General features: G+C 46.3%; 2 protein-coding genes across 2 annotated transcripts; both read left to right on the top strand.

The window, feature by feature from the left end:
- The first annotated feature begins 2,485 nt into the window (after positions 1-2,485).
- Positions 2,486-10,022, top strand: LOC118573472 (olfactory receptor 6B2-like). Its single transcript, XM_036173801.1, has 2 exons — positions 2,486-2,686; positions 9,037-10,022. Exon 2 carries the CDS (start codon positions 9,047-9,049, stop codon positions 9,983-9,985), a length of 939 nt encoding a protein of 312 aa, XP_036029694.1. The 5' UTR covers positions 2,486-2,686; positions 9,037-9,046; the 3' UTR covers positions 9,986-10,022.
- Positions 10,023-22,293: 12,271 nt separating this feature from the next.
- Positions 22,294-23,229, top strand: LOC118573484 (olfactory receptor 6B2). Its single transcript, XM_036173815.1, has one exon. The coding sequence runs from the start codon at positions 22,294-22,296 to the stop codon at positions 23,227-23,229; it is 936 nt and encodes a 311-aa protein (XP_036029708.1).
- Positions 23,230-24,528: the final 1,299 nt, after the last annotated feature.

Here is a 24,528-nt window from a genome sequence, read left to right as displayed (position 1 = left end):
TGAGGCTGGTGGTGGCCCTGAGTTCTTCCTCTAGTGGGACAGGGGTGGTGAGTTTGAGAGCGGGTCTCAGGGTATTTAGAAGCTGAGCCTGGCTCCCCACACACTTGCACACTCAACATGCTTGCTCACCACCTCTCGTGCATTCTTGCTGAGCAGGATATTTGCCCTCTGGTGATGGCACAAGAGTCCTTTGCCTGGTGAGATCCCCGATCTTTTAACTCCCAGACTGGTGTGATATTCTGCTAGGCAATCTCTTCTCTTTATAGGTTACCCAGTGTCAGGTACTCATTTGCAGCGGCTGGAAAACAGACTAAGACACACTTTTTAGGCATCTCATCTCTGGAAACGTGACAAAAGCTACTCTCAGCCTTAATCCGAGAAGCCACTCTTTCCAGGGAACAGTGGTGAAGGCAGACCCACAGCTGCTAAAGGTACGGAGATCAAATGATGAGTGAGTGGTAGGCCCTAAACCAGGCATCCGCTACCATCCTCTCCGTGACTCAGGGAACACTGTAGAGGAAAGGATAGAAAGAATGTCAGCTGGAAGATAAGGGCAAGGACTGAGAGGTGCCGTCTTCTGGGCAAGACACAGCCATCAAATCATGAACTCACAGTCTCTGTGAATGTCTGCACTGGGTCTGCATGAGAACGGATCTGTCAACAGACAGGCGTGGGTGGAGGAGGGTCCCAAGGGGCTCTACCCCCCCATCACACACACACACACACACACACACACAAACACACACACACACACACACACACTGCTGAACTATTTGATCCTTGTAGATTCAGACAGAGAAAGGGGGTTATTGCTTTCATTTATTTATGCACTGGTCACTCCACTGGGCTCCAGTGGATAAGTCCAATCCAGTGCTCCCACAGATGGTCCGTGTTAAACTGAATGGGTCACAAAATAAAACTTAAAGCCAGGAATCTGGGGAAGGGACTGGTGGGGAGGAGGTGAACTGATAGGGCTGGGAGGGAGATAAGAGAGAGTATGGGGGGATGGGGGGGTAATCAGAATGCACTATATACGAGTGTGACGTTGTCAGTGAACCAAATTAATCAATGCAAAGTAACGATCTAGCATCGTTTGACAGAGCAGTTTAAAGGAGGCGATCAATGCAGGAGAACATGGACACAGCAAGAGTCTCTCTTACTGCTGGCGAAGAAGACCTTCCTGCCAGGCGATGGGCTTGGCCACACAAGCCATTCACCCCACTCCCAGGCAATGTCAAGAGCTGATCTTCTTAACTCTGGGTACCTATGACTTTATGAAGTGTGAGGGAGATTATAACCATGAGGTTTTTAGAGGTCAGTATTTCCCAGGAGTTGGGAAAGGACCATCTAGCCCTGAGTTCATAGGCTCCAGGAGGGACAGGTGCCCCGTGCTTTGGTTCTTCCTGGAAACCTAATCAGATGCCCAAATGGGCAATGAGCACCTGGCATGGAAGACCCACCCACGTCGTCCTGTGTCTAGGCAGCTCATGTGGCTACAGCTGAACAGGGATGAGCTCCAGTCTGCTTAGCCAGTAACATATTGCAGGACATCAGACCATTCCAGCTTTTGAGAGGTGATGAAAGGAACAGACATACACTTGTGGTGTTTAGAGTTGTGCGTGAATAGATTTGCACATGTATAGAGTTGTAAATCTACTTTTATAGTGCTGTAAGAAACTGCTAGACTTCTTTTGCAGCGTGGCTGGACTATCTTGCTCACACCGGTAGTGTGTATGGGAGTCTGGCTTCCCCGCACCCGCCATCCTTCATTGCTGTCTTGGGTTCTGCCCTAGCCTCTCTGAGGAGCTTGTAGGCCTGCTTGGTCATGATTGATTTGTGTCACCCTACTGGCTGATGGCAGTTTGTGACTCTCCTTTGAAGAAGGGCTGGTTGCCTTATCAGCTCACTTCTAACCTGGGTTGACCATTGCTCTCTCAGTTGGCCTTGCTGAAGACGTGGGGAGGTTGAGCATTTCTTTACACCCTGGTTCACTCTTCTGCCTGGGCTCCATGGCTCCCAACACTATGCCCACCCAGCAGGTCTGTTTGCTTTAGACTTAAGCTGTGCAGTTTTGTGCTGGTCTCTCACAAGAAAGATGCCACCGTCCATGTTATAAGCTCAACCTTCCCTTTTCCATCATGAATGATGACACTCACCAATTGTGGGACCAGGTAGAGCCCTACCTCATCCTCTCCCTGGGCTAAACCTGGTCATAACCCTCCACAGAGTCATGTCCCTGTCTGCCTTGAAGAACGAAGGTGGCTATGGTCAGGACAGGACCACGTGGCCAGAAAATGAGTGAATGGAGAGGAAGTTCTGCCAAGGGCCTGATGGCTTGGACAGGGTACTGGGGACAAGCAGCAATGATGCTAAAAGGGCTGAGTTCCTTGCCAACCCTTACCATCCAGCACAGGAGACCAGAACTAATTGGTGGTGTGGGGCAGATCCACTTAACCATGGGGTAATTGGGCCCTGGAGTCCTAAATCCTTGCACGTGGGGAAGGAAGCTTCCTTTCTGCCTCAGTGTTTCCTTTAAACCAGCTGTGGCTCCAACAGGCCAGCTGCTGTCAGGATTAGTCAGGCTCCATCAGAGGCCAGTTGTCTGGGGGTGACAGTGGGCAAGGAGAAGTGAATCCCTGGGCTTCAGCAGACTGAGGACAGCCACACAGCCAAGCAGATCTCCAAGGTAGGGGCCCATGGCGTCCTTCCTTTCAGTAAGGGGACCCCTGTTCTCAGAGCTGATTGTGCCATAGAGGGGCTCCTTGCTCCCAGCCTCCATCCTCCCTGCCTCCCATTGGAATTTGGATGCACTCTTCAGAACCAACATCATCTCCAGGTACTATTCCCATCTCCATTTTGTACCCCAACTCCGTTTGTGCGCCCTTTAGGACATGTCCCCTTACCCTCATGCCAAAAAAGGGGGAAGAAACATTCCGAGCCTCAGCAAGTGCTGACATCTGCCCTGCTCCACTTCTTCCTCGCAGGAAGCTGGCCTGCTCCCCTGCATACACCTCTCCCTCCCTCCGCCTGTGGTCAGCTGGAGGGATTCATGCAGGCACATCAGAAAGCCCATCTTCCCAGAGTCTGATGCCAATAAGCCAACCCCATGTGCTGGCAGGGCAGGGCCAGCTGCTGTTTCCAGAGCCCACCTTCACTGTGGCCATGGGGTGATGATGGATCCAAACCAAGGACCCAGCCTCTGAGAAGACTGCTCCTCTCTCTTCCTACCTGCTCCCCTTTGTTGCCCCACACTTTCTTGCTTCCTCTCTCACCCACTTAAACTTCTGTGGCTCATTTTGGTGAATCCAGAAAGAACCACAAGTTTCCCTTGCAATTTGAAACTTTGAAGGCCACAAAAAGCACAGGACTCAAAGGGCCGCTGAGAACAGCTTCCCCCAACATTTCCCTTCAGAAGTGGGACCACCCTCTTTCCCGATCCCATCCTGGGATCCTGCCCTGACTCCTTGGAGAGCTAGGCATGCCCCAGACTATAATAATAATCCAGTACAGTCCCACCTCCCATCCCAAGGTCTAATCCAAGGCAAAGCCCAAACTCCATCCCAGTTGGCCTGGACTCTAGGCAGGGCTGGGGACTCTGGGGCAGACGTGGCAGAGGATATCAATGTTTCCAGGGTCCCTTACTTCCCAGGCCCTGCCATGCCCATGCTCTCACCTGCCTGCTCCTGTCCACTGCCACTCAGACTGCAGAGTGGGAATGTTTCCCTGACTTTTCTTGGGAACCGACTTTCACCTCCACACTTGCCAAAAGTCTTGCCAGGCATTGGAGGAGCAGGGACTCATGGCCTGTGCCCCCTGCCTTGCTCTTTTGAGTTCCACAAAGCTGAGCTCTCAAGCCTCCATACCTGACAAGCTAGTTCTCACTCAAGATGACAGAGAAGCAAAGGGTGAGTGGGACTGAGGAGTGGCAGACAGGCTAGCCTCCAGATTTCCTGTTGTCCTCTCCTGAGAGGACTCTGCTCTGCATGCAAATGCATCTCCTTTCCCACCCTGTTTGCTCGGGATGGTCCTGGTCACTAACTGGACAGCCCAGTCCCAGTCCTGAGCTTGACCTAATTGGGACCTCACATCTCTGCATGTCCCCTTCCTCAACATACCCTAGGGCGTTGTCCTGTCATGTTTCTGGTCTTTCTCAGCCCATCAAATTCATATCTGGTGCCAATGATTTATTGACCAGTGTCATCCTTGACTCTTGGAGTCTGTGTCAAGAAAATGTGTCAGGCCTTCTCCCAGAAGAACCAGCAGCTTCGTACTGGCACCCTTCCTCACTTCCTTCCTCCACTGGGTTTTACTGTATCAATCATTTAGAATATGGATCAGCCCAGCCACCCCTCATCAGAATGATGGCCAACCCATCAGCCTCACAGGTCCTTCAAATTCTCTTCCCCTCTAGTCCACACTGTCCGTCTAAAACTGGGACTGGTCCTGACTGCCTTCATATCCCTCAGCCATGTAGTGTGTAGTCTCTGCCTTCTTCTTCCCAGGGAGCCACAGGGCAGATCCTCACCTCTTTGGAGATATTTCTCAAGTGTCACCTCTTGCTGCTGTTACCACCCTGCCGTGCCCAGTCCCACCGACCTGCTCCCCCAGCTCACCACCTCCTCCCAGGCTAGGAGCTAACACATCTTGACTGCTTCCTGCTTTACTAAAATTCACAGTCCCTGTAGGTGGTGGCTTGGGGCTGGTGCTTTCTCCTTGGTGCTGATCCATTCAATTGATTGGAATGACTGCCTTATAGTGGATAGGCAATTAAGCAGTGAAGGTCCTCACCCCAGTTACACCGTCTGACCCCTGCCTCCTGGTGAGTCCTGCAAATCACGGTTTACTCCTTGTCCTTTTCCTGGTGATCATGGACACCCAAACCCAGCATGTCCCTGATTTCCAGGTCATATTCCACAAGTGCTCTTCCCAGTACCCAAAGCCCCAAGAAGGCACAACCATCTTTTCTTTTCTTTATTTTTTTTTTTTATCTTTTTACTTCTCAGCGGCACAGCCATCTTTATGTTCTTCAGAACAGTCTTCATTTTCATCCAGGAAGGTCCTAGTTAGCAGGGACTAGTTGGAGAAGACTTTTTTAAAAACAAAATTGAGGCAGGATCTCACTGTGAAGTCTAGGCTGGCCTCAGGCTCATGGTGATCCTCCTGCCTCAGCCTCAAGAAGACAATTTTTAGTATCTATTTAGAAATTCCTGTTGTGACAGTGTTATGGATTTTTAAAATGAAGAGACCGTGTCCTCTGAAAGTCAGGACAATTTATCCACGTCTTTATCCCTTTTGTAGCAGGTAGCACAGGGAGCTTGGTACACACACAGGTAGCACAGGTATACAATGGCCAGAGCCCACTGTACCTCACCGTGGTGGGGTGGAGGTGACTCTGAAGTCTGTGGGTTTCCTTGATCACATCTTGAGAACCAACTTCCCTGGGTCGGTGCATGTGTTTCAGTGTGAGCATTTTGACAGCTCACTGTCTAGCCCTGACCTTGGAGGTGAACTGTGCTTCTATGTAGCTTTTGTTCTAACCAACGGCACAGCCACTTCCCGGGATCTCCTGAAGTCCCGAGAGTGTAGCAAAACATGAGACCACCATGTGGCCTTTCCCGCCACAACATGTCGAGTGTTCACATTAGGAATGGCTACCACTAAGGCTAACGTGGAAGACTCCCCCATGCTCAGGTCCCCACAGGTGAGGCTCCTGGATCAGTTCCTCTTCTCTGAAGCCTCGTCCACAGCCCTGTGGTCCTCATGGTGACATCAGCTCTCTGTTGTCACCCTGTCTCTCAGCAAACAGCCCCTCACTTGAACCTCTGGTGTTCACCCTTACAGGACTGCTTTTGACACTGTGGGTCACAGGGTGCCTCCTCTCACTTTTGAGGAAGCTGTAAGAGAACTGGGGTGGCACACCTGCTGGGTGCTCGGCATGAGGCGTGTTGAAGTTTGCTCTAACTGCTCCCCCTTTGCTAACTTCTCCTAATACTGTTTTTTAAGGGGGGGAGGGAGGGGGAGGGGCTCTTGAGACTAATTTGAAGTAATTATTTTTGATGAAAGGTTCTATAAGCAAAACTGTTTGGGGCGTGGATTTTACTTGACGAGACTCACGCTTTCTCTTTATTTTCATCCCTGACCGTGTCCTTTCCAGCTGAGACTTCAAGTCCATGTGTGTAGATGTGTGTAGCCGACTATCCACGGGGGTCAGACGCCCCTTTGCTGGGGAACCCGATCCTATCTGCATTTTTCCTCACAGCTGGTTTTCCTCACAGTTTTCTTAATGCAGTCCATGTTCCACATCACCCTGCACGTTTTCTAATTTCCTTTACTTCTACACTCTTTTGTTGTTCTTTCGACTCTTAAGGATCCACGTCCTGTTAAACCCCGAGTTACCTGGAAAAGATCTGAGAATGTGCTAGCTACAAACTCGAAGGATAAAACAGCCTTCTGACTTCCTCCTGTGACACAAAGCCAAACCTGCAGTCTGCTTATCATAATCTCAGCCTCACCCAAGGTTCCCTCACTAAAACGTAGCTTGTCGTGTTCCCAGAGAAGTGTTCCCTCCATGGTGTAGCTTCTCAGGTGGCAAGGGCTGGTGTGTGCTGCTTTGTCCATGTGTCAACGGCACCTGAAGGACCGAGGGATATTTAAAAGGTTTATCGCCATCACACATCCCTCTCCTGTGGGCAGTCCTCTCCTGTGGTGATGCTCTTGGTCCAGGATTACGGTTTTGTCTCTGGTTAATGGCTGTGGCACTTGAGTTTCACACTGAGGGAGAATGTGTGAGTCCCTGTTCAGAATCACAGGTGGCTCCAGGTCTGGGTACAACCAGTTACATATTCTCACCTGTCCGTAGACAATGCCCTGTTGCATTCTTGGCTCTCAATGTTTGGGACTGGAGACTCAATCTAGCCCAGGTGATCTTCCATTTTATACAATGTTTTATTCTGTCTGGATGCCTTAGGATTCTTCTGCCTTGAAGTTGCGAGTGTGCGTGGGTGCGTGCGTGCGTGTGTGTGTGTGTGTGTGTGTGCGTGTGTGTGTGTGTGTGTGTGTGTGTGCTGTTTGGTTGTTGTTGTTTGTCTTTTGGAACCCTCACTGCTCATCTTGGGGAGGCATAGGCGGCCTTTGCTATGACTTTTTCCTTGAGTGTCCACTGCATTGGTTACTTTTGTTGCTGCTGTGCTAGAACACCAGACAGAAACAAGTTAAAGCAAGAAAGGTTCCCTGTGGCTGGCGCTGGCTCTTCTTCCCCTTCTCACAACATGGAGAACAAGAAGCAGAGAGCTTGATCCTTCACCAGAATCACACCTGGCCTTCAAGACCCACTTCACCTAACTAGGCCATCTGTCCTAGCTGGGGACCAAGTATTTAAACCACACGAGCCTGTGAGAAGCATTTTACATCTACATTCAAACCATGATGTCCTTTGAAGGCCCATGTGGCAAAGGTCTAGTCACAGCCTGGGGAGCTACAGGGGAAGGATGAAACTTGATGGGGGGCTGGTGGGAAGGAGTTTGGTCCTGGGACATGTCCTCCAGAATGGGGCTTCTAGGTCCCCTAGCCACTTTCCCCTGACTCCTGCTGCCATGCTGGGGACAGCCTTTACCAGGCCTTCCCACCATGGTGTGCTTGGATTACCAGGGACTGAGAGCAGCTGGGCAAATGTCCATACAACAACACCTCTAAAACCAGGAGCCAAACGAAGCTCTCCCTACTGAAGTTGAATCTCTGGTATGTTCTAGTTATGGCAATCAGACCTGACTGACAGGCCCGCCCTTTCGGAATGGCTGAAAGAATATTCTATGGTATTAAATGGCCAAACATAGCCAGGCCCTTCCTAAAGGAACGTCGGGTGGTTTGTTATTTCAGATACTTGTTTTCAGCTAATGAACCAACCTTCTCCCTAGCTCTGCATTTCTTCCTCATAGAGGATTCGCTGCCTCTCCTGAACATTCCTGCTCACCCTGTGACCTTTTCTTTCATACATAGTTCACACAACAGTCATGCCAGATGGTAACAGCCACTGCATTTACCCATCTCTATTCCAGATTGTTGCTAACATTTCTAGCCAGCACCCTCATGGGCCCACTCTTTCTGTGGCTGGTATCTCATGACGAGAGCAGTGGCCTGGTGTTAGAAGACCTTGTTTTGTGCCCTGATGCAGCTGTGGTCTCAGGTAAGTTCACAGACTGAAAGTGGACATGTGCCACATTCCCAAATGTGATGGGGGATGAGGAGAGGATTCGTGTAACACATTTGGACATGGTAAGAGTAAAGATGTTCATCCTGTTGAATCTGCTTTTGGTGACGTTGGCTAAGGACAACCACTAGACTGGTACAACCACAGCTTCCGCCCTGGGTGACTCCTCCCTTAACTGTGGGCATTGCCACACTATTCCAGACTTCCTCCACTCGGCTGCCTTCAGACCCAGGAGTGCTGGCTTTCTCTGACTAAGACTGGTTCTGAAACTCCTCAATTGTGGATGGCTCTTGCAGTCTATAGAGACAGGGATGGAGGTACTGTCCTGTGCCTGAAAGCCAATCCCGAGGAAGGGCCTGATTATAGGGTCTCCATAACCTGAACCCACCATTCCAGGAGTCCTGATGATGTCAAATCTATTTTAAAAATCTTTTCTGAAGCCAAGCAAAGGCCTAACCTATGCTAAAGAGGACAGAATGCTTAGATGCAAAGCAGTAGCCCCCAATGGCCCTAAAAATCACAAATCACTTGCCTAGAGAACAGGCACAAAGAACCCACCACTCTCCAAAGCTCATAGACTTGCTGGAGGGTTCCAGAGTACAAATTACAGTCTTGTCATGACTACGGATAGAGGGGAGTATGAAAAGGATATTTCTGAGCCCAGTATCAAAGCCAAACCACCTGGCATTAAGTACTAACTACATGAGTAGTATTTTTCTCTTTCCCTGGCATTTGCAGCAGCCAAGTGTGCCACTGTCTGCAGATTAGGCTGCCTATTCTCCCTGAAAACTTCCGTTCGGCTTCTGCCAACACCTTCTTGATTCTTCCAGGTGCAGAAGGATGAGAGGGGAGAACATCACCAAGGTGAGCACGTTCATCCTGCTGGGCTTCCCCACGGTCCCCAGGCTGCAGTTCCTGCTCTTCCTCCTCTTCTTGCTCATCTACCTCTTTGTGCTGGTGGAGAACCTGGCCATCATCCTCACTGTCTGGAGCAGCGCCTCTCTCCACAGGCCCATGTACTACTTCCTGGGCATTATGTCCACCTTGGAGATCTGGTATGTTTGTGACATCATCCCCAAGATGCTGGATGGCTTCCTCTTGCAGAGGAAACACATTTCTTTCATTGGCTGTATGACTCAGCTCTACTTCTTCAGCTCCTTGGTGTGCACAGAGTGTGTACTCCTGGCTTCCATGGCCTATGACCGCTATGTGGCCATCTGCCATCCTCTGCGCTACCAAGTCATCATGACCACGGGGCTGTGTGTCCAGCTTGTGGTCTTCTCTTTTGCTAGTGGCTTCACCATCTCTGTGATCAAGGTCTACTTTATCTCCAGTGCCACCTTCTGTGGCTCCAATGTCTTGAACCACTTCTTCTGTGACATCTCCCCCATCCTCAAGCTGGCCTGCACTGACTTCTCTACTGCAGAGCTGGTGGACTTCATCCTGGCCTTCATCATTCTGGTGTTCCCTCTCCTGGCCACCATTCTGTCCTATGGACACATCACCCTGGCTGTGCTTCGTATCCCTTCAGCCACAGGAAGGTGGAGGGCCTTCTCCACCTGTGCCTCCCACCTCACTGTGGTCACCATCTTCTATACAGCCTTGCTTTTCATGTATGTGAGGCCCCAGGCCATCGATACCCGAAGCTCGAACAAGCTCATCTCTGTTCTGTATACGGTCCTCACACCCATCTTGAACCCCTTGATCTACTGTCTGAGGAACAAAGAGTTCAAAGATGCCTTAAGAAAGGCCTTGGGCTTGAGTCAAACTCCATCATAGGAGGGAGGGCACCTTCTAATTCCAGAGCATCTCATGAACATGAGATGAGAATGTGGAAACACTTGGCATTGCTGTAGTGCTGAAGTTATTTAGAGCATCACTTTCTACCTTTGTGGAGTAGACAATAATGGGCACTCTTTTGTCATGATACCATTCTATTGCTTTTATATGTGCAGAGCAGGACTTGGTAAAATTGAATGCATTTCCCATCCCATTAAAATTAATGTCCACTTTTTTGTTGAAGGGCATTTAGGTTATTTCCAAGTTCTGGCTATTACAAATAATGTTGCTATGAACATAGTTGAGCAAATGTCCTTGTGGTGTGGTTGAGCATCTTTTGGGTATATGCATAGGAGTGGTATTGCTGGGTCTTGATGTAGGTTGATTCCCAATTTTCTGAGATACCACCACACTGATTTCTAGAGTGGCTGTACAAGATTGCACTCCCACCAGCAATGGAGGAGTGTTCTCCTTTCTCCACATGATCTCCAACATAAGCTGTCATCTGTGTTTTTTTTAATCTTAGCCATCCTGACAGGCCTAAGATGGTATCTCAGAGTTGTTTTGATTTGTATTTCCCTGATGGCTAAGGATGTTGAACATTTCCTTAAATATCTTTCAGCCATTTGAGATTCTTCTGCTGAGAATTCTCTGTTTAGATCTGTAGGCTATTTTTAATTGGATTATTGGATATTTTGCTGTCTAGTTTCTTGAATTCTTCATATATTTTGGATATCAGCCCTCTATCAGATGTGGGATTGGTAAATATTTTTGTGTGGGACCGAATTAGGCTCTCTGAATGTGAGTAAAAGTTGCATGGCTTGATGTGTTTGTGGGTCTCCTGGTGATGTGTACAGGACTTATCCCATGTACACAAACTAGATTTTTAGAGCCCATTCGATATGGTGTGATGCCTTACTCATCCTTGATGCAAGGAGGAGGGGCTTGGTCTGGCCTGAACTTGGTATGCCAGCCTGTGTTGACTACTCAAAGGAGGCCTTACCCTCTTTGATGAGGGGATCGGGTGGGATGGGGAGAGGTGGGGGGAGCAGGAGAAGGGGATGGAGGTGAAACAGAAGTTGGTACATAAAAGGAAAGAAAAAAATTTATTAAATTAAAAAAATTGTCAATATTTCAGAAGACAGTAAACCATGCTGGGCCTAGAAGGTGAGGTCTACAGTCTTAGCAAGTTTTAGTATGTGGAAGTATGCAAATACTGAAACATGGGGAAATGAGCCCCAAAAGTCCCCAAAGCACAGTGTGTCTGGGAACTGTGAGAGGCCACAGACTTATTTTAACTCACAGGGAATGCTCTGTGACAGTTCTGGGGAACAAACTTTAGTCTTTTCTCTTCACACAGCTCTCCCTACATCCCTTTGGCTGCTGAGAAAATAGTCTTTCAACTGCTTGCATTAATCCCAGTTGACAATCAAGTGGAGACTATGTCTTTGCTGTGGGATATCTTTCTGTATGCCGTGAATAGGTGTTGCTCTGATTGGTTGATAAATAAAGCTGCATTGGCCTATGGCAAGGTAGCTTAGAGGAAGGTATCCAAGCAGATAGACAGGAAGAAAAGGGAGAGGCAGAGAGACACCAGCATGCTGCCCAAGGAACAACATGCCAACACACCAGTAAGCCACAGAACACGTGACAAAACATAGATTAATAGAAATGGGTTAATTTAAGTTATAAGAGGTAGCTAACAAGAAGCCTGCCATAGGCTATGCAATTGGTAATTAATATCAGCCTCTGAGTAATTATTTATAAATGGCTGTGGGACTGTGGCCAGGCGATACCAGAGAAACCTTCTGACTACAAATGGTGCCCAACATGGGGCAAAAGTTTCCACCTAAAACCTGAGAGAGCTTAAGAAGAGATTATAAATATAGCTAAGAGCAGCTTCTTCATTCATGTTGCTCATGGCGGGCTGAGGTACAATGATGTGTCCTCTGGCTGTGGCAGGTTTACAGTGTGATCTACAGCATGGAGATTCCCACCAAGGTACACAAAGGTTTCTCCAAGCCATGCAGTGCACTGCATGGTGGATTTAGCTTTTACTAATTAAAAAAAAAAAAAAGAAAAAGAAAAGAAGAGATTTCTGGGCTACACATTGCTGGATGGAGCATGGGCCCTCTGCATCCCAGAGTCAGCAGACAGCATGGCTCTCAGAGCTGGAGGTGAATTACCTCTGCCATTTTGGGAAGCTGAGGTGGGCAGAGTCAGCATCCAAGGCTGCTGCTTCGGTACTAACCACTGCAGTTTACAACAATGGCCAGAAAATGGTTACAGAAACACAGTGAGAACAGATTCAGATGGAATAAAACTATAAACAGTTTACAGTGTATGTAAAAATGTATGCAGGCTTACAAGAGAGAGAAAAAGGAGTATATGTAGTTACATAAAGAAATAGATAGTTTTTAAAAATAAAGTCTTTAAAGACAGTAAAAATAATATAAAAGATAAGCCACATAAAGATGGAAATCACACAGAGAGTCTGGATTATATTGTTTGGGGGATTTTTAACTACAGAAAGATATTTGATTGTAAAGGCTGCTGGATTAAACCAATATGTATATTTTTAAAGATATCTTGACTTCAAACTGTGTGTATAAGAATACATTGCTCTGGAAAAGAGGTTCTGCTTTTGTTTCTGCAGAAGATGAGGGCCTGTGGATTGCATCCAGGCTAATACAGCTTGATCAACCAAGACCCCTTAAAAGGTCTCCAATGACACCATGGCCTAGATGATCCAACATCCAAAATAAGCTTCAAGGAAACTGGCTCTGACAATGCAGCCACACAGACTACTCCAGTCAGGACTTGATCATAATTCTTAATTTTCTCAGGATCCCCATAAGATTACCAGTGCCCCCATCCTGCAGGAAGTAGTATAAGAAGCTATGCCCAAATTCTGAAAATATTGCTTATAAATGTTTATTTTTATTTAAAGCAGGTTGATTATAAATGCAATCTCCTTCTAAAGAAAAAAGGATGATATTATAGATATGATAGGATGAAAGGGTAGACTATTGAATCTACTTTTAAAGAGCAACAACTTCTTTGAAATGTTTTACATTGCTATAGATTTTTAGTTTATTATAAAATTAAAGGAAAAAAGAAAAAAGAAAACAAATAAAAAAATTAAAAAAAAATAAAATTAAAGGTAATTTTATTATATTGCATTGTATTTCTACTCTTGTTTAAGGTATTAATTATGTGTGTGCAGCTCATTTAAAATTGTAATAATTAATTAAGAAATGCAGATTAATAGTTATCTAGGATAATCACACTTACAGCCATGTTAGTTAAGTTTTCTAGGTATACACAGATATATTTCAATTAGGTAGGTTATTTTCAAACATTTCAAAGACCTACAGAATATGGCATTTAAAATGTTTTAAAAACTTAGACTTTCCTGGACAATGAGACATGTCTGGTCCTGGCACCACCAATTACTTCAAGGAAGATGATGAGCATTGAAGACACTCATTATAGAGTTTGCTTTCTTTGTGGCAAAAGTTAGCCACTGGGGGAAAAAGTGCCCTTGCATCAACTAATTGCCAATATGTTGTATAAGCTGGACATACAGGACCCATAGGAAAGTGACCACTGAACTTGGCAAGATGAGATGGTTCTTGGGAGAGGAGACTGCCAGACATTCTACAGAACACAGAGAGAAGTGACTGAGAGACTAGGCCTATAGGCTGAGGATAGATGCCCCAACATTACAGAGGAACTTTGGATGACTCTCCAGGAAGGCAAGTGTCTCTGTCATTTCCAGAATTTTGGAAGTTGCTTACAATGCATTTCCTGTTTACTTAGGTAATATTATATCCTTCTGGAGTATTTGATGTAGTTGAAGACTCGATAGTTATGATTATAATTTTCCATAGTTACAATAAAATATAAACTAGATATGAAACTTTGGACTCACAAATATGATAGAAAGAGTATTTTCTTTAAATTTGCCAAATATAAATAGACAAGATATTATAACTGTAATTCCTGCTTGATAACTGTTTGTATATATTTACAAGTTAAAGAAAACCTTCAGGAAAGGGAAGGCTGTGGAGTTTTCTGTATGCTGTGAATATGTGTTGCTCTGATTGGTTGATAAATAAAGCTGCATTGGCCTATGGCAAGGCAGCTGAGAGGCAGGCAGAAATCTAAGCAGATAGACAGGAAGAAAAGGAAAAGACAGAGAGAGACCAGCATGCTGCCTAAGGAACAACATGCCAACAGACCTGTAGGCCATGGAACATGTGACAAAACAGATTAATAGAAATGGGTTAATTTAAGTTTTAAGAGCTAGCTAGCAAGAGGCCTGCCATAGGCTAGGCAATTGGTAATTAATATAAGCCTCTGAGTAATTATTTATAAATGGCTGTGGGCCCATGGGCCAGGTGGTACCGAAGAAACTTTCCAAGTATATGTCTTCCTATTATTATTGGTTCCTCTAAAAACGTAATACCTGCTGTCTCTTTACCAACCAGGAGACAGGCTGGGTGTGATGTCCTGTAGCATGTGAAGCACAAGCATGTGCAGGTTCTTGGGACAAGAAGATAGAAAGAAAACCCACAGGAGGGAGGTGAGGAGAACCTAGGTGGTGTGGATCCCACAATTTAAAGCAGAAGTTGGTGTGGTTGGCATTGAAAGGTAAAGAAGAAGAAAGGAAGTCCAGATAACCCCAGCAGCAGCAAAGCTCAGAGGCAGAAAGTAGCTGAAAAGGTGCAGAACACAGAGACGCTGATAGGTTTAGTTCAGTGTTTGCAAATGAGGGAGAGGCTCGGGGCAGAGTACTCAGCATGCACAAGGCTGGCCACTGAAGTTTGGAAATTCCTGCCTAGGCCTACCTGCAGCTGTGTAATGAATGAAAAGGGACCCTCAAGGAAGTGGAGAGTCTGTGCAGGAGATGTTGGTCTGTCCTCGAAGAGATGAGCAGCCCTGAGACTGAGCAGCAAACATATGGGTGGGATGGGTAGGCCAGGGTTCAAGTGAGCATTGGGGTTATGGTGGGGAAAGCACGGAACAGGCTATGCTTCTTGTAAAATGGTGTCTGTTAAATATTTATCCTTTTTATTGTTGCTGTGGTAACAAAAGTCATGCTAAGTAGCTCATCTCTACTGTGCATACTGTCCTCACACCCATCTTCAATAAATCAAGTTTTATCCATCCTGTAATACTTTCAATAGAATATATAGAGTGATTATATTCCAGCTGCCACTTCTAGTTGCTTTTTCTATTTCTCTGATAAACTATCCAGACAAATCAACTTATCAGGGAGGGTTTATTTGGCTCCCAGTTGAAGCTTATGATCCATCTTGGTAGAGGAGTCACAGTGGCAGGAACCTGAGGCAGCTGGTCATATTGCACTAGCAGTCAAAATATAAAAAACAAACACTTGTGCTCAGCAAGCTTTCTCCTCTTCATACAGTCCAGGACCCAAGCCCACGGAATGGAGCTATCCACTTTTAGTGTGGCTCACCTCAATGAACTAATCAACATAGTCCCTCATACCAATGTGCAGAGGTTAAATGTTTCTTCCCAGGTGTACTTGGAGGCTCTTTCCCTAGACATTCCAAGTCCTTGATGCACAACACCAACCATCACATTATCAAAATCAATTCACACATTTAATACAATTCCAATACCATTGTGTTGTAGAATGTTATTTTAAGGTATGTTACTTTTGTTTATGTTGCATTTGTTTAACTCTGTAAAGCTGTGTTACTTTGCCTGTCTAAAACACCTGATTGTCTAATAAAGAACTGAATGGCCAATAGCAAGGCACGAGAAAGGAGAGGCAGGACAGGCAGGCATAGAGAATATGTAGAAGGAGAAATCTAGGGAGAAAAAAAATGAGTAACCAGAGAAGGAGGGCAACAGGGGCCAGACACCCAGCTACACAGCCAGACATGGAGTAAGAAATAATGAAAGATATACAGAAATAGAGAAAGGTAAAAACTGTAAGACAGGATAATTTAAGGAAAGTTGGCTAGAAACAAGCCAAATTAAGGCTGGGCATTTATAAGTAAGAATAAGCCTCCATGTGTGATTTATTTGGGAACTGGCTGGTGGCCCCTCCCAAGGAATAAAGAGCCCAAAACACCAACCAACAACATTTTGGCAACCAACAACATTTTGGCACCCAACATGGGACTAGAGTAGAAGAAAGAAACAACCAACACCATTCTTGACTGAGACAGAAAATAATCTTAAAATTTGTATGGAAAAACAAAAGGCTTTGGATAGCCAAAGCAAACCTCAGCAAAGAATAATGTTGGATGGTTGCTTCAAGCTATACAACAGAGCCATAGTAACAAAGGAAGCATGACACTGGCACAAAACTAGACAGGCAACTTCATGGACCAGAACAGAAGACTCATGCCAAAAATATATATTGTAGCCAGGCAGTGGTAGCAGATGCCTTTAATCCCTGTACTCAGGAGGCAGGGGCAGGTGAATCTCTGTGGGTTTGAAGCCAAGCCTAGTACAGAGCAAGTTCCAGGCTCCAAAGCTACACAGAGAAACCCTCTCTCAAAAAAAAAATCCAAAAACTACATGTATATGTGTGTACATTAGGGGAAAGATATCATCAACAAATGGTGCTGGGGTGCTGGGGAAAATTAATATTTACACATGGAAGAATGAGGTTAGATCTCTATATCTTACCCTACACAAAAATTAACTCCAAATGGAGCAAAGATCTTAACTTAAGACCCCGAACTCTTAGATTATTAAGTAAGACTAAGCCTCCATGTGTGATTTATTTGAGAGCTGGCACAAAAATGGACACATAAATCCATGGACCAGAACAGAAGACCCATGTCAAAAATACACATTGGAGCTGGGAAGTGGTAGTGCCCGCCTTTAATCCCAGCACTTGGAAGGCAGGAGCAGGCAGATCTCTGTGGGTTTGTGGCCAAGCCTAGTCTACAGAGCAAGTTCCAGGACAGGCTCCAAAGATACAAAGAGAAATCCTGTCTTGAAAAAAACAAAAATAAAGTGTGTGTGTGTGTGTGTGTGTGTGTGTGTGTGTGTGTGTGTGTGTATGAGAAAAGATATCTTCAACAAACAGTGCTGGGAAAACTGGATATTTACTTGTAGAACAATGAGGTTAGATCTCTATGTCTTACCCTACACAAAAATTCACTCCAAATGGATGAAAGATCTCAAGACCCAAAACTCTGAAACTACTAAAGAAAAAAGTTGACAAAACACCTGAAGATACAGGTCTAGGCCAGATATCTCAACAGAGCTCCAGTTTATCAAGAAATAAAGACCACTGACCAATGGGTCCTCATGAAATTTTCTATACAGCAACTGAGAGGACTGACAGCATGCAGGATGCAAGGATATTTGCAAGCCACACATCTGACAGGGAATTGATATCTAGGTATATAAAGAACTAAATAACCTCAACAAGAAATCAAACAACCCAATGAGTAAATGGGGGAATGAAATGAACAGACAGTTCTCAAAATGTTACACATGGGGGGGGGGGGGGTTGGGGATTTAGCTCAGTGGTAGAGTACTTGCCTAGCAAGCACAAGGCCCTGGGTTCGATCCTCAGCTCCACAAAAAAAAATGTTACACATGGCTGTAAACATATGAAAAAGTGTTCAACATCACCAACTATCAGAAAACACAAGAAGTGAGACTGGCCTTGCTTTTCCCTCAGCATCTTTCTGTCTTAGTCATCTCTTTGAAAGCTGTCACCTACTCTGAGGAAGAGACTGCTGGATTAGGTAATCCTATCTCCAGATGCCTTCAGAAAGCAGCCCAGAGATGTGTTTCTTGGTTAAATTCCCACCAGGTTGACAATCACGGTTTCAGGCATGTACAACGTAAGCAGTGCACAGTCACTATAATTGGCTGGAAATCATCCAACACATGTCTTTGTCCTATCTCTAAAATCTGTGAATTGTGCCTCATTTGGAAAAAGGCTGTGGATTATCTGGTCATCTTCACATCCAATGATGAGGATCCTTACAATGGGGATATGAGCAGAATTGACCCACAAAGAGGAAGAAATGAACACAAGGAGGAAGAAGGCTTCCAAAGGCCCAGCGTCCAGAAGCCACCAGAGCTGGGGGAGGAAGAAAGAGACTCCTAATCCAAAAGGCCATGGAGACTAAAGGAAGTGTGGAAAAGAGGGAAGACAAATATGAGGAGAACGATCCATAGGGATTAGGTGGTCCAAAACCCTCCAGGGAGGTTTAAGATACATGAGCTGAGGAAAGCGGTCAGGAGAACTGAGATGTGGGGAAATGAGTCCTGAGAACAGAAAGCCTGGTGGATCCATCAGATCCTTCCCTAAAAGTGAGGCCCTGGGGCTCTTGGCATGAGTCACAATCTCCTGTGATATCCACTACCTATAATGCGTTATGATTCCTGAGGGTTCAACAGAGCCACCTCTATGTTTACCCATCCCCCTTCTTCTCCCACCTTGCTCCTGCACACAGGCCTGGGTTCCTGCTGAGGACCAGCCTGACTCTCAGCAATAACGCTTGCATAATTGTTGAGCCCAGGGCCACAGGTGACACAGGGACCCTTGTTACAATGCTCCTCCAGTAGGGAATGTATTAGCCAGCCAGGAAGGAGGTGCAGAGGTAACTAATGAAGCCAAGATGCTCCACAGGTTGACAGGCAGTACCAGGGACAGCCTGCCCCAGAGGCCCTGATCCAGCTCATTACCAGTGTGGGCAGCTTCATCAGCTGCAAGGGGGTAATTGGGCCCAGGAGACACTGGCCTCCAGCTAAAAAGCCATAACTATTCCTCCCTATACTTAGGAGCCCATGTCCTGAGAATCTGTCTGAAGCTCATCTGGTCACTCTGGCTAGCCTGGGAGTCACCAGCCAGGAAGAGACCCCTCCTTCTTCCCAAAGTCTGTCCAAGTGAGGCTTCCAGAGCCCCAGGTAGGAAGAGTGCTTCCCAAACCAGGATGGATCATGCTGTGATTTTAGAATATGTTGTAAATGTGCATCATAGAAGACCCCCATGTGCAGTATGACTGAAACCCCATTATATGTGTCTACATTGAAGCTAGGACAAGATTCATCAGCACTCAGCATGAAGGCTCACTATATCAAAGGGTCTTGCATCTGTAAGTGCTATGCTTTGTGGTCAGTCATCTACAAATATAGTGGTCGGTCATACTTCGGTGAGTGTACATTGATGGACGCTGTGTGAGTATGCATCTATGAGTAGTGTGCTGAGTGTGTGTGGATGAGTAGTGTACTATACATGATCAGGATTTCTGTGCTACATGTATATGGATGAATCCTGTGTTGAGTAAGCATTGATAGGTACTATGTTGAGTAAGCATTGATGGGTGCTGTGTTGACTCTGGATCTATGAGAATTGTGCTGAGTGCATATTTGGGTGTCCACACTGAATGCACAGTTTGGGGTACTGTGCTATGTCCTTTCATCTAGCAGCACACAGTCTTAGTTAGCATCCTCACTGAACTGATCAGATCAGAACACATCTGCTCCCCAGAATGTCTAGGTCCTTGTCAACTGGTTCTACCAGGTAGGAGGGTAGTCTCTGAACTCACAACTACAGGCTGACATGGGACAGCACGCTCTCATACACTTTCAGGGCACATCCAGTCTGCAGAAATAATCCTTTCTTGGTTTCTTGCATTGACCTGAATTTGAACTCTGTCCACTCAAGGGCATTAATTCTGAGGCACCTGGTAGAACTGGCTTGTGATGAGAGAACCCCTGGCTCCTCATCAGAATCTGTGTGGCCCCTGAAAACCAGCACAAAAAAGCAATCATTCTCAGAGTATCCCACAGGTGGCCTCAACTGTGTGACTGCTCAGCTCCAGATCACTGTGGACTATAGCCTGGGTCTTAACACAACAGGCGTCGATTCCTGTTAACATCACAAGGAAGAGGACCAGAAGCTCAAAATTAATGAATATATGAGATGGAAAAGGACATGGGAGCCTAGAGTTGTGAACTACACAATGTGGGTACAACTGTGAACAAGGTGCCTGGGCCTCCCTAACGCTGACAGCCATTAGCCTTGAGGAAGATGAACAAAAGGTCCACAGACTTCTGTGAGTATAAGATGATTCTAAAATAGAAAGTTTGTCTGAAACTGCACACAGCCATGACCACGATTCCAGTGAACTGAGGATGCAGCTCTGAAAGTATCAATTTGCAGATCAAGGTTTTATCAATCCTGTTAACCCATTATTAATTGTACCACCTACAGTGATGGGTAGCCACATCATACTGGTAAGCACAGTCTGTGGGTATGTGCAATCCTGGATAGGAACATGAGACACAGCATCCCTAGTCTATAGGCAATCTCAGTCTATAGGAGAATGACAATGGACCTGCACTGAGTACCTTATGTGTACTTCAGAACTCTTTGTGGCCACTTAGCTGGGAAGAAACACAGATACACCCTGGACTGTGTCCAAGACCTGATGTTCAGATCCTAACGGCAGTGGCCATTACTGAACTGATTTAAAGAAGGCTTCATGATGTCCTGGAGGATGCTGAAACACACACTTGGATTTTCCAGTAGGATTATCTCTCTCAATAGCAATAAAACCTTCCCCAAATTGAACCTGTCTCTGAAAAATTGATTTCTAGAGGTTTCCTTGCAGCCAGCTGCCAGCTGATCTCTAGTTGGTGGGACTATGGTGTCCCAACCTACTCACCTTGGTGGGTGGGTCTCTGGGAGACTGAGCAACTTTATGGAGCCTTCGTTGATGTCTACTCAGTTTGAGGACAGCCAGACCTTGTGCTGAGACTCACTACCCAACCTGCAGGAACCTTGCAGGCCTGCACTGCGGGTGTTCCTTTGGCTGCCTCCATGTCTGTGCCACACTGGAGTGCATGTCCCTCCAGCCACTCTCAATCTATGTTGTTCCCCTAAGAGCACTGAGCTTACCTACCCTAGAGCCCCTGCCTAACTCTATTAGTTCTTCCAGATCCTACAGCCTATCTGCTGCTCCCTTGTGCCCTCCCCCGGTGGCCCCCAAAGTGAATCACTTCACAAATGGCAGCGCTCATCCTTGACTTTCCTTCATGTTCCCTTTGCTAGTTCTTTTAACCCACACCTGCCAGCCTATTTTCATGGATGCTGTTTAAAATCAGGGCACATGGGTCACCACACAGTCCTGGATTGGCTCTAGTTTCCTCCATCAGAACCAGGGCAGGTCCTGTGGGCTAACCTGATTCTCACCCACCTACCTGCAACAGGAAGAGCCAAGACCCAGACATGGCAGCAGCAGTTGCCACAAAGGTCCTCAGGTGTACCCCATCTCACTGTGGCCACACCTCCAGCCTTACATGTACTCACTTCACCCAATGCTCCTGGACACAGGTCCCAGGTATGGGACCTCCTTCCCTGAATCTGAATGGATGATACACCCCATCTCCCCCTCTAGCTCTCTATTCTGTGCCCCACATGATTACAATCATGGTCCTGGAGGGGATCGTTCATCTATTGTAAGACCAACAACTTTCCCCACTGTGACTTCAGGGATTGCTCTAGACCTCCTCTGAGCTCAGTTTCCAGATGTTCAGCAGGTTGGTTTCCCAGCCATTGCTTTAGTCTGAAGCCAAGGAAGGCAGTGATGCTATCATCAACACTTGGAATGTGTGTCAAGGAGTGTGAGCAAATATGACTGATTCATTCTGGTGTGTGTGTGTGTGTGTGTGTGTGTGTGTGTGTGTGTGTGTGTGTGTGTTCACACTAATGTGGGGGTGGGGAAGCAATCACACTAGCAAGCTAACTTTAACTTTGAAGATCTCACTCAGTCCCAGGAACCCCTAGGGCCTAGATTATTTCACTCATGCATTCTGGGAGGTGTGGGGCATGATCCCAACTATACTCACCCTAAAGTAGGAAGGCCACAGCTTCATCAGTTCTCGCTAACACTTTCATGTTTGAAACATGGAATAAAGTTTGAGGTAAAGCTCCTTCTATATCTGTATCCAAGGTAGGGTGTATGGGCTCATCAGCAGAGTAGGAGGCATTGATCCCTTTACATATAGCACTCCAGATTGGGGCCACATGGGCAATATAAAACATCTTACATCCTGAGCCCCTGTCTTAGGCACTTCATCTCCATGTCCCCTCTCCATTGTGCACCCAAACACAAGCGCACAAGTCTTCCCAGTTTAAGACTTGTCAGAAGAATGAATTCCTTTCCCTGCTGTTCATGGGAACCAGAAGTGCTGTCTGTCCTTCAGCTGAGGTGACTGGCTGGATCCCTTTACCCCTCAGCTGGCACAGGGCCCTTCCTAGCGGCCTGATGATCTTTTGCAGGTGCAGAAGGATGAGAGGGGAGAACATCACCAAGGTGAGCACGTTCATCCTGCTGGGCTTCCCCACAGCCCCTGAGCTGCAGTTCCTGCTCTTCCTCCTCTTCCTGCTCGCCTACCTCTTTGTGCTGGTGGAGAACCTGGCCATCATCCTCACTGTCTGGAGCAGCGCCTCTCTCCACAGGCCCATGTACTACTTCCTGGGCTCCTTGTCTTTTCTAGAGATCTGGTATGTGTCAGACATCATCCCCAAGATGCTGGATGGCTTCCTCCTGCAGAGGAAACGCATCTCTTTTGCTGGTTGCATGACTCAGCTCTACTTCTTCATCTCTCTTGTGTGCACAGAGTGTGTACTTCTGGCTTCTATGGCCTATGACCGCTATGTGGCCATCTGCCATCCCCTGCGCTACCAAGTCATCATGACCACGGGGCTGTGTGTCCAGCTTGTGGTCTTCTCCTTTGCAAGTGCATTCACCGTCTCTGTGATCAAGGTCTACTTTATCTCCAGCGCCACCTTCTGTGGCTCCAATGTCTTGAACCACTTCTTCTGTGACATCTCCCCCATCCTCAAGCTGGCCTGCACTGACTTCTCTACTGCAGAGCTGGTGGACTTCATCCTGGCCTTCATCATTCTGGTGTTCCCTCTCCTGGCCACCATTCTGTCCTACGGACACATCACCCTAGCTGTGCTTCGTATCCCTTCAGCCACAGGACGGTGGAGGGCCTTCTCCACCTGTGCCTCCCACCTCACTGTGGTCACCTTTTTCTATGTGGCCATGATTTTTATATATGTGCGGCCCCAGGCCATCGATACCCGGAGCTCCAACAAACTCATCTCTGCTGTGTACACTGTCCTCACACCCATCTTAAACCCCTTGATTTATTGCCTAAGGAACAAAGAGTTTAAGGATGCTCTGAGAAGGACCCTAGGATTGGGTCACACTCTATAGTAGAATATTACATGTTCTAGAATCTAATTTGTGGTGGAAAAAAAAGTCTCTTGTATAGCACCTAATGTTCTTTTAATTTTTTTTTTTGTAAAATTTAGTACTAATATGGAGCTAGCTACAGCAACAAACCTTCATCCAAACACTCACTGTAGGCTCAGGTAACTAGCTCCTAAGTAGATCAAGTGTCAGAGTCCACCCTTAGTGCGCCTCTCTGCCTCAGGAGAACCACTATGCTGGGTTCTAGGGCCAGAGAGTAATCTGGGTGTTCTGAAGGTTTTATGAATGTAATCATGAAACACTCACACTTTCAGGTTCTTATTTGGCTCAGCATCATGTGTTTGGGTCTTTCTGTCTTAGCATTGATTCATGAGTTGTTGCTCAATAGTATTCACATACATATCAGCATGCAGGTTTGTGTTTTGTTATTGGCTTGCAGTATTGTGGATACTGCCTAGGATGTGTGTGTAATATTGCTATTTGCAATCCAGGTAGTATTTTGTAGCCATGCAGTTTGGTATGCTACACAGAACTGTATGTAGGCTAGACCTAGTTACATATAGGAACCCGATGAAACTCAAGGTATGTGTATAGTGAGGTTTTGTAGAAACCAAATACCAGTTAGTTTTTCTAAACTGTATGTACCAGTTTTGCTCCCATTAGCAGTATAGAAGAATCCCAATGGTTCCATCCCCTGTCTAAAGGTAGTGTTGCTCATATTTCAATTCAGCCTTTCTTCTGGACTCCAAAGTTATCCTAATGTGTCTTAAATCTGCCTCTTCCAATATCCCATTGTCCGACTTTCCTTCGCTGTTGCTATGATAAAATACTTTGAGGGAAAATAGGTTTATTTGGCTCATAATTCCAGGGTACGGTCCATCATTGCAAAGGAGTCAAGGGGGCAGGGACATACAGCAGCTAGCCACACCCACTGCCCAGAGCAGAGAGAGAATGAGCACATGTATGTTTGTCTTCAACATGCTTTTTCCCATTTGTTTGTAGTTCAGAATCCAAACCTAGGACATGACCGCAGCTCAGCCCGATCTAGAGAACCCCTTATCAAGACTCCCATCCAAGGTGATTCAACCTTGTGTCAAGCTAGCAATTGAAACTAACCATTCCATTCCTCAAGGGTGGCAATTCAATAGCTTACATCTGTTAGTGGGCAGCCACCCCATATGAAATGCTGACTGTCTTCCAGGAGTGACGGGTCTCACAAACCCCAACACGGCTTAGGAAATATGCTAGTACATTGGGAACAGTCAGCTCACCATTTGGTCTATAACCTGGATGATTTCCTGT

The sequence above is a fragment of the Onychomys torridus genome, chromosome 23 (assembly GCF_903995425.1).
Source record: "Onychomys torridus chromosome 23, mOncTor1.1, whole genome shotgun sequence".
Taxonomy (NCBI): domain Eukaryota; kingdom Metazoa; phylum Chordata; class Mammalia; order Rodentia; family Cricetidae; genus Onychomys; species Onychomys torridus.
The sequence above is the reverse complement of the archived record's forward strand: the minus strand, read 5'-3'. Positions and strand labels throughout refer to the sequence as shown.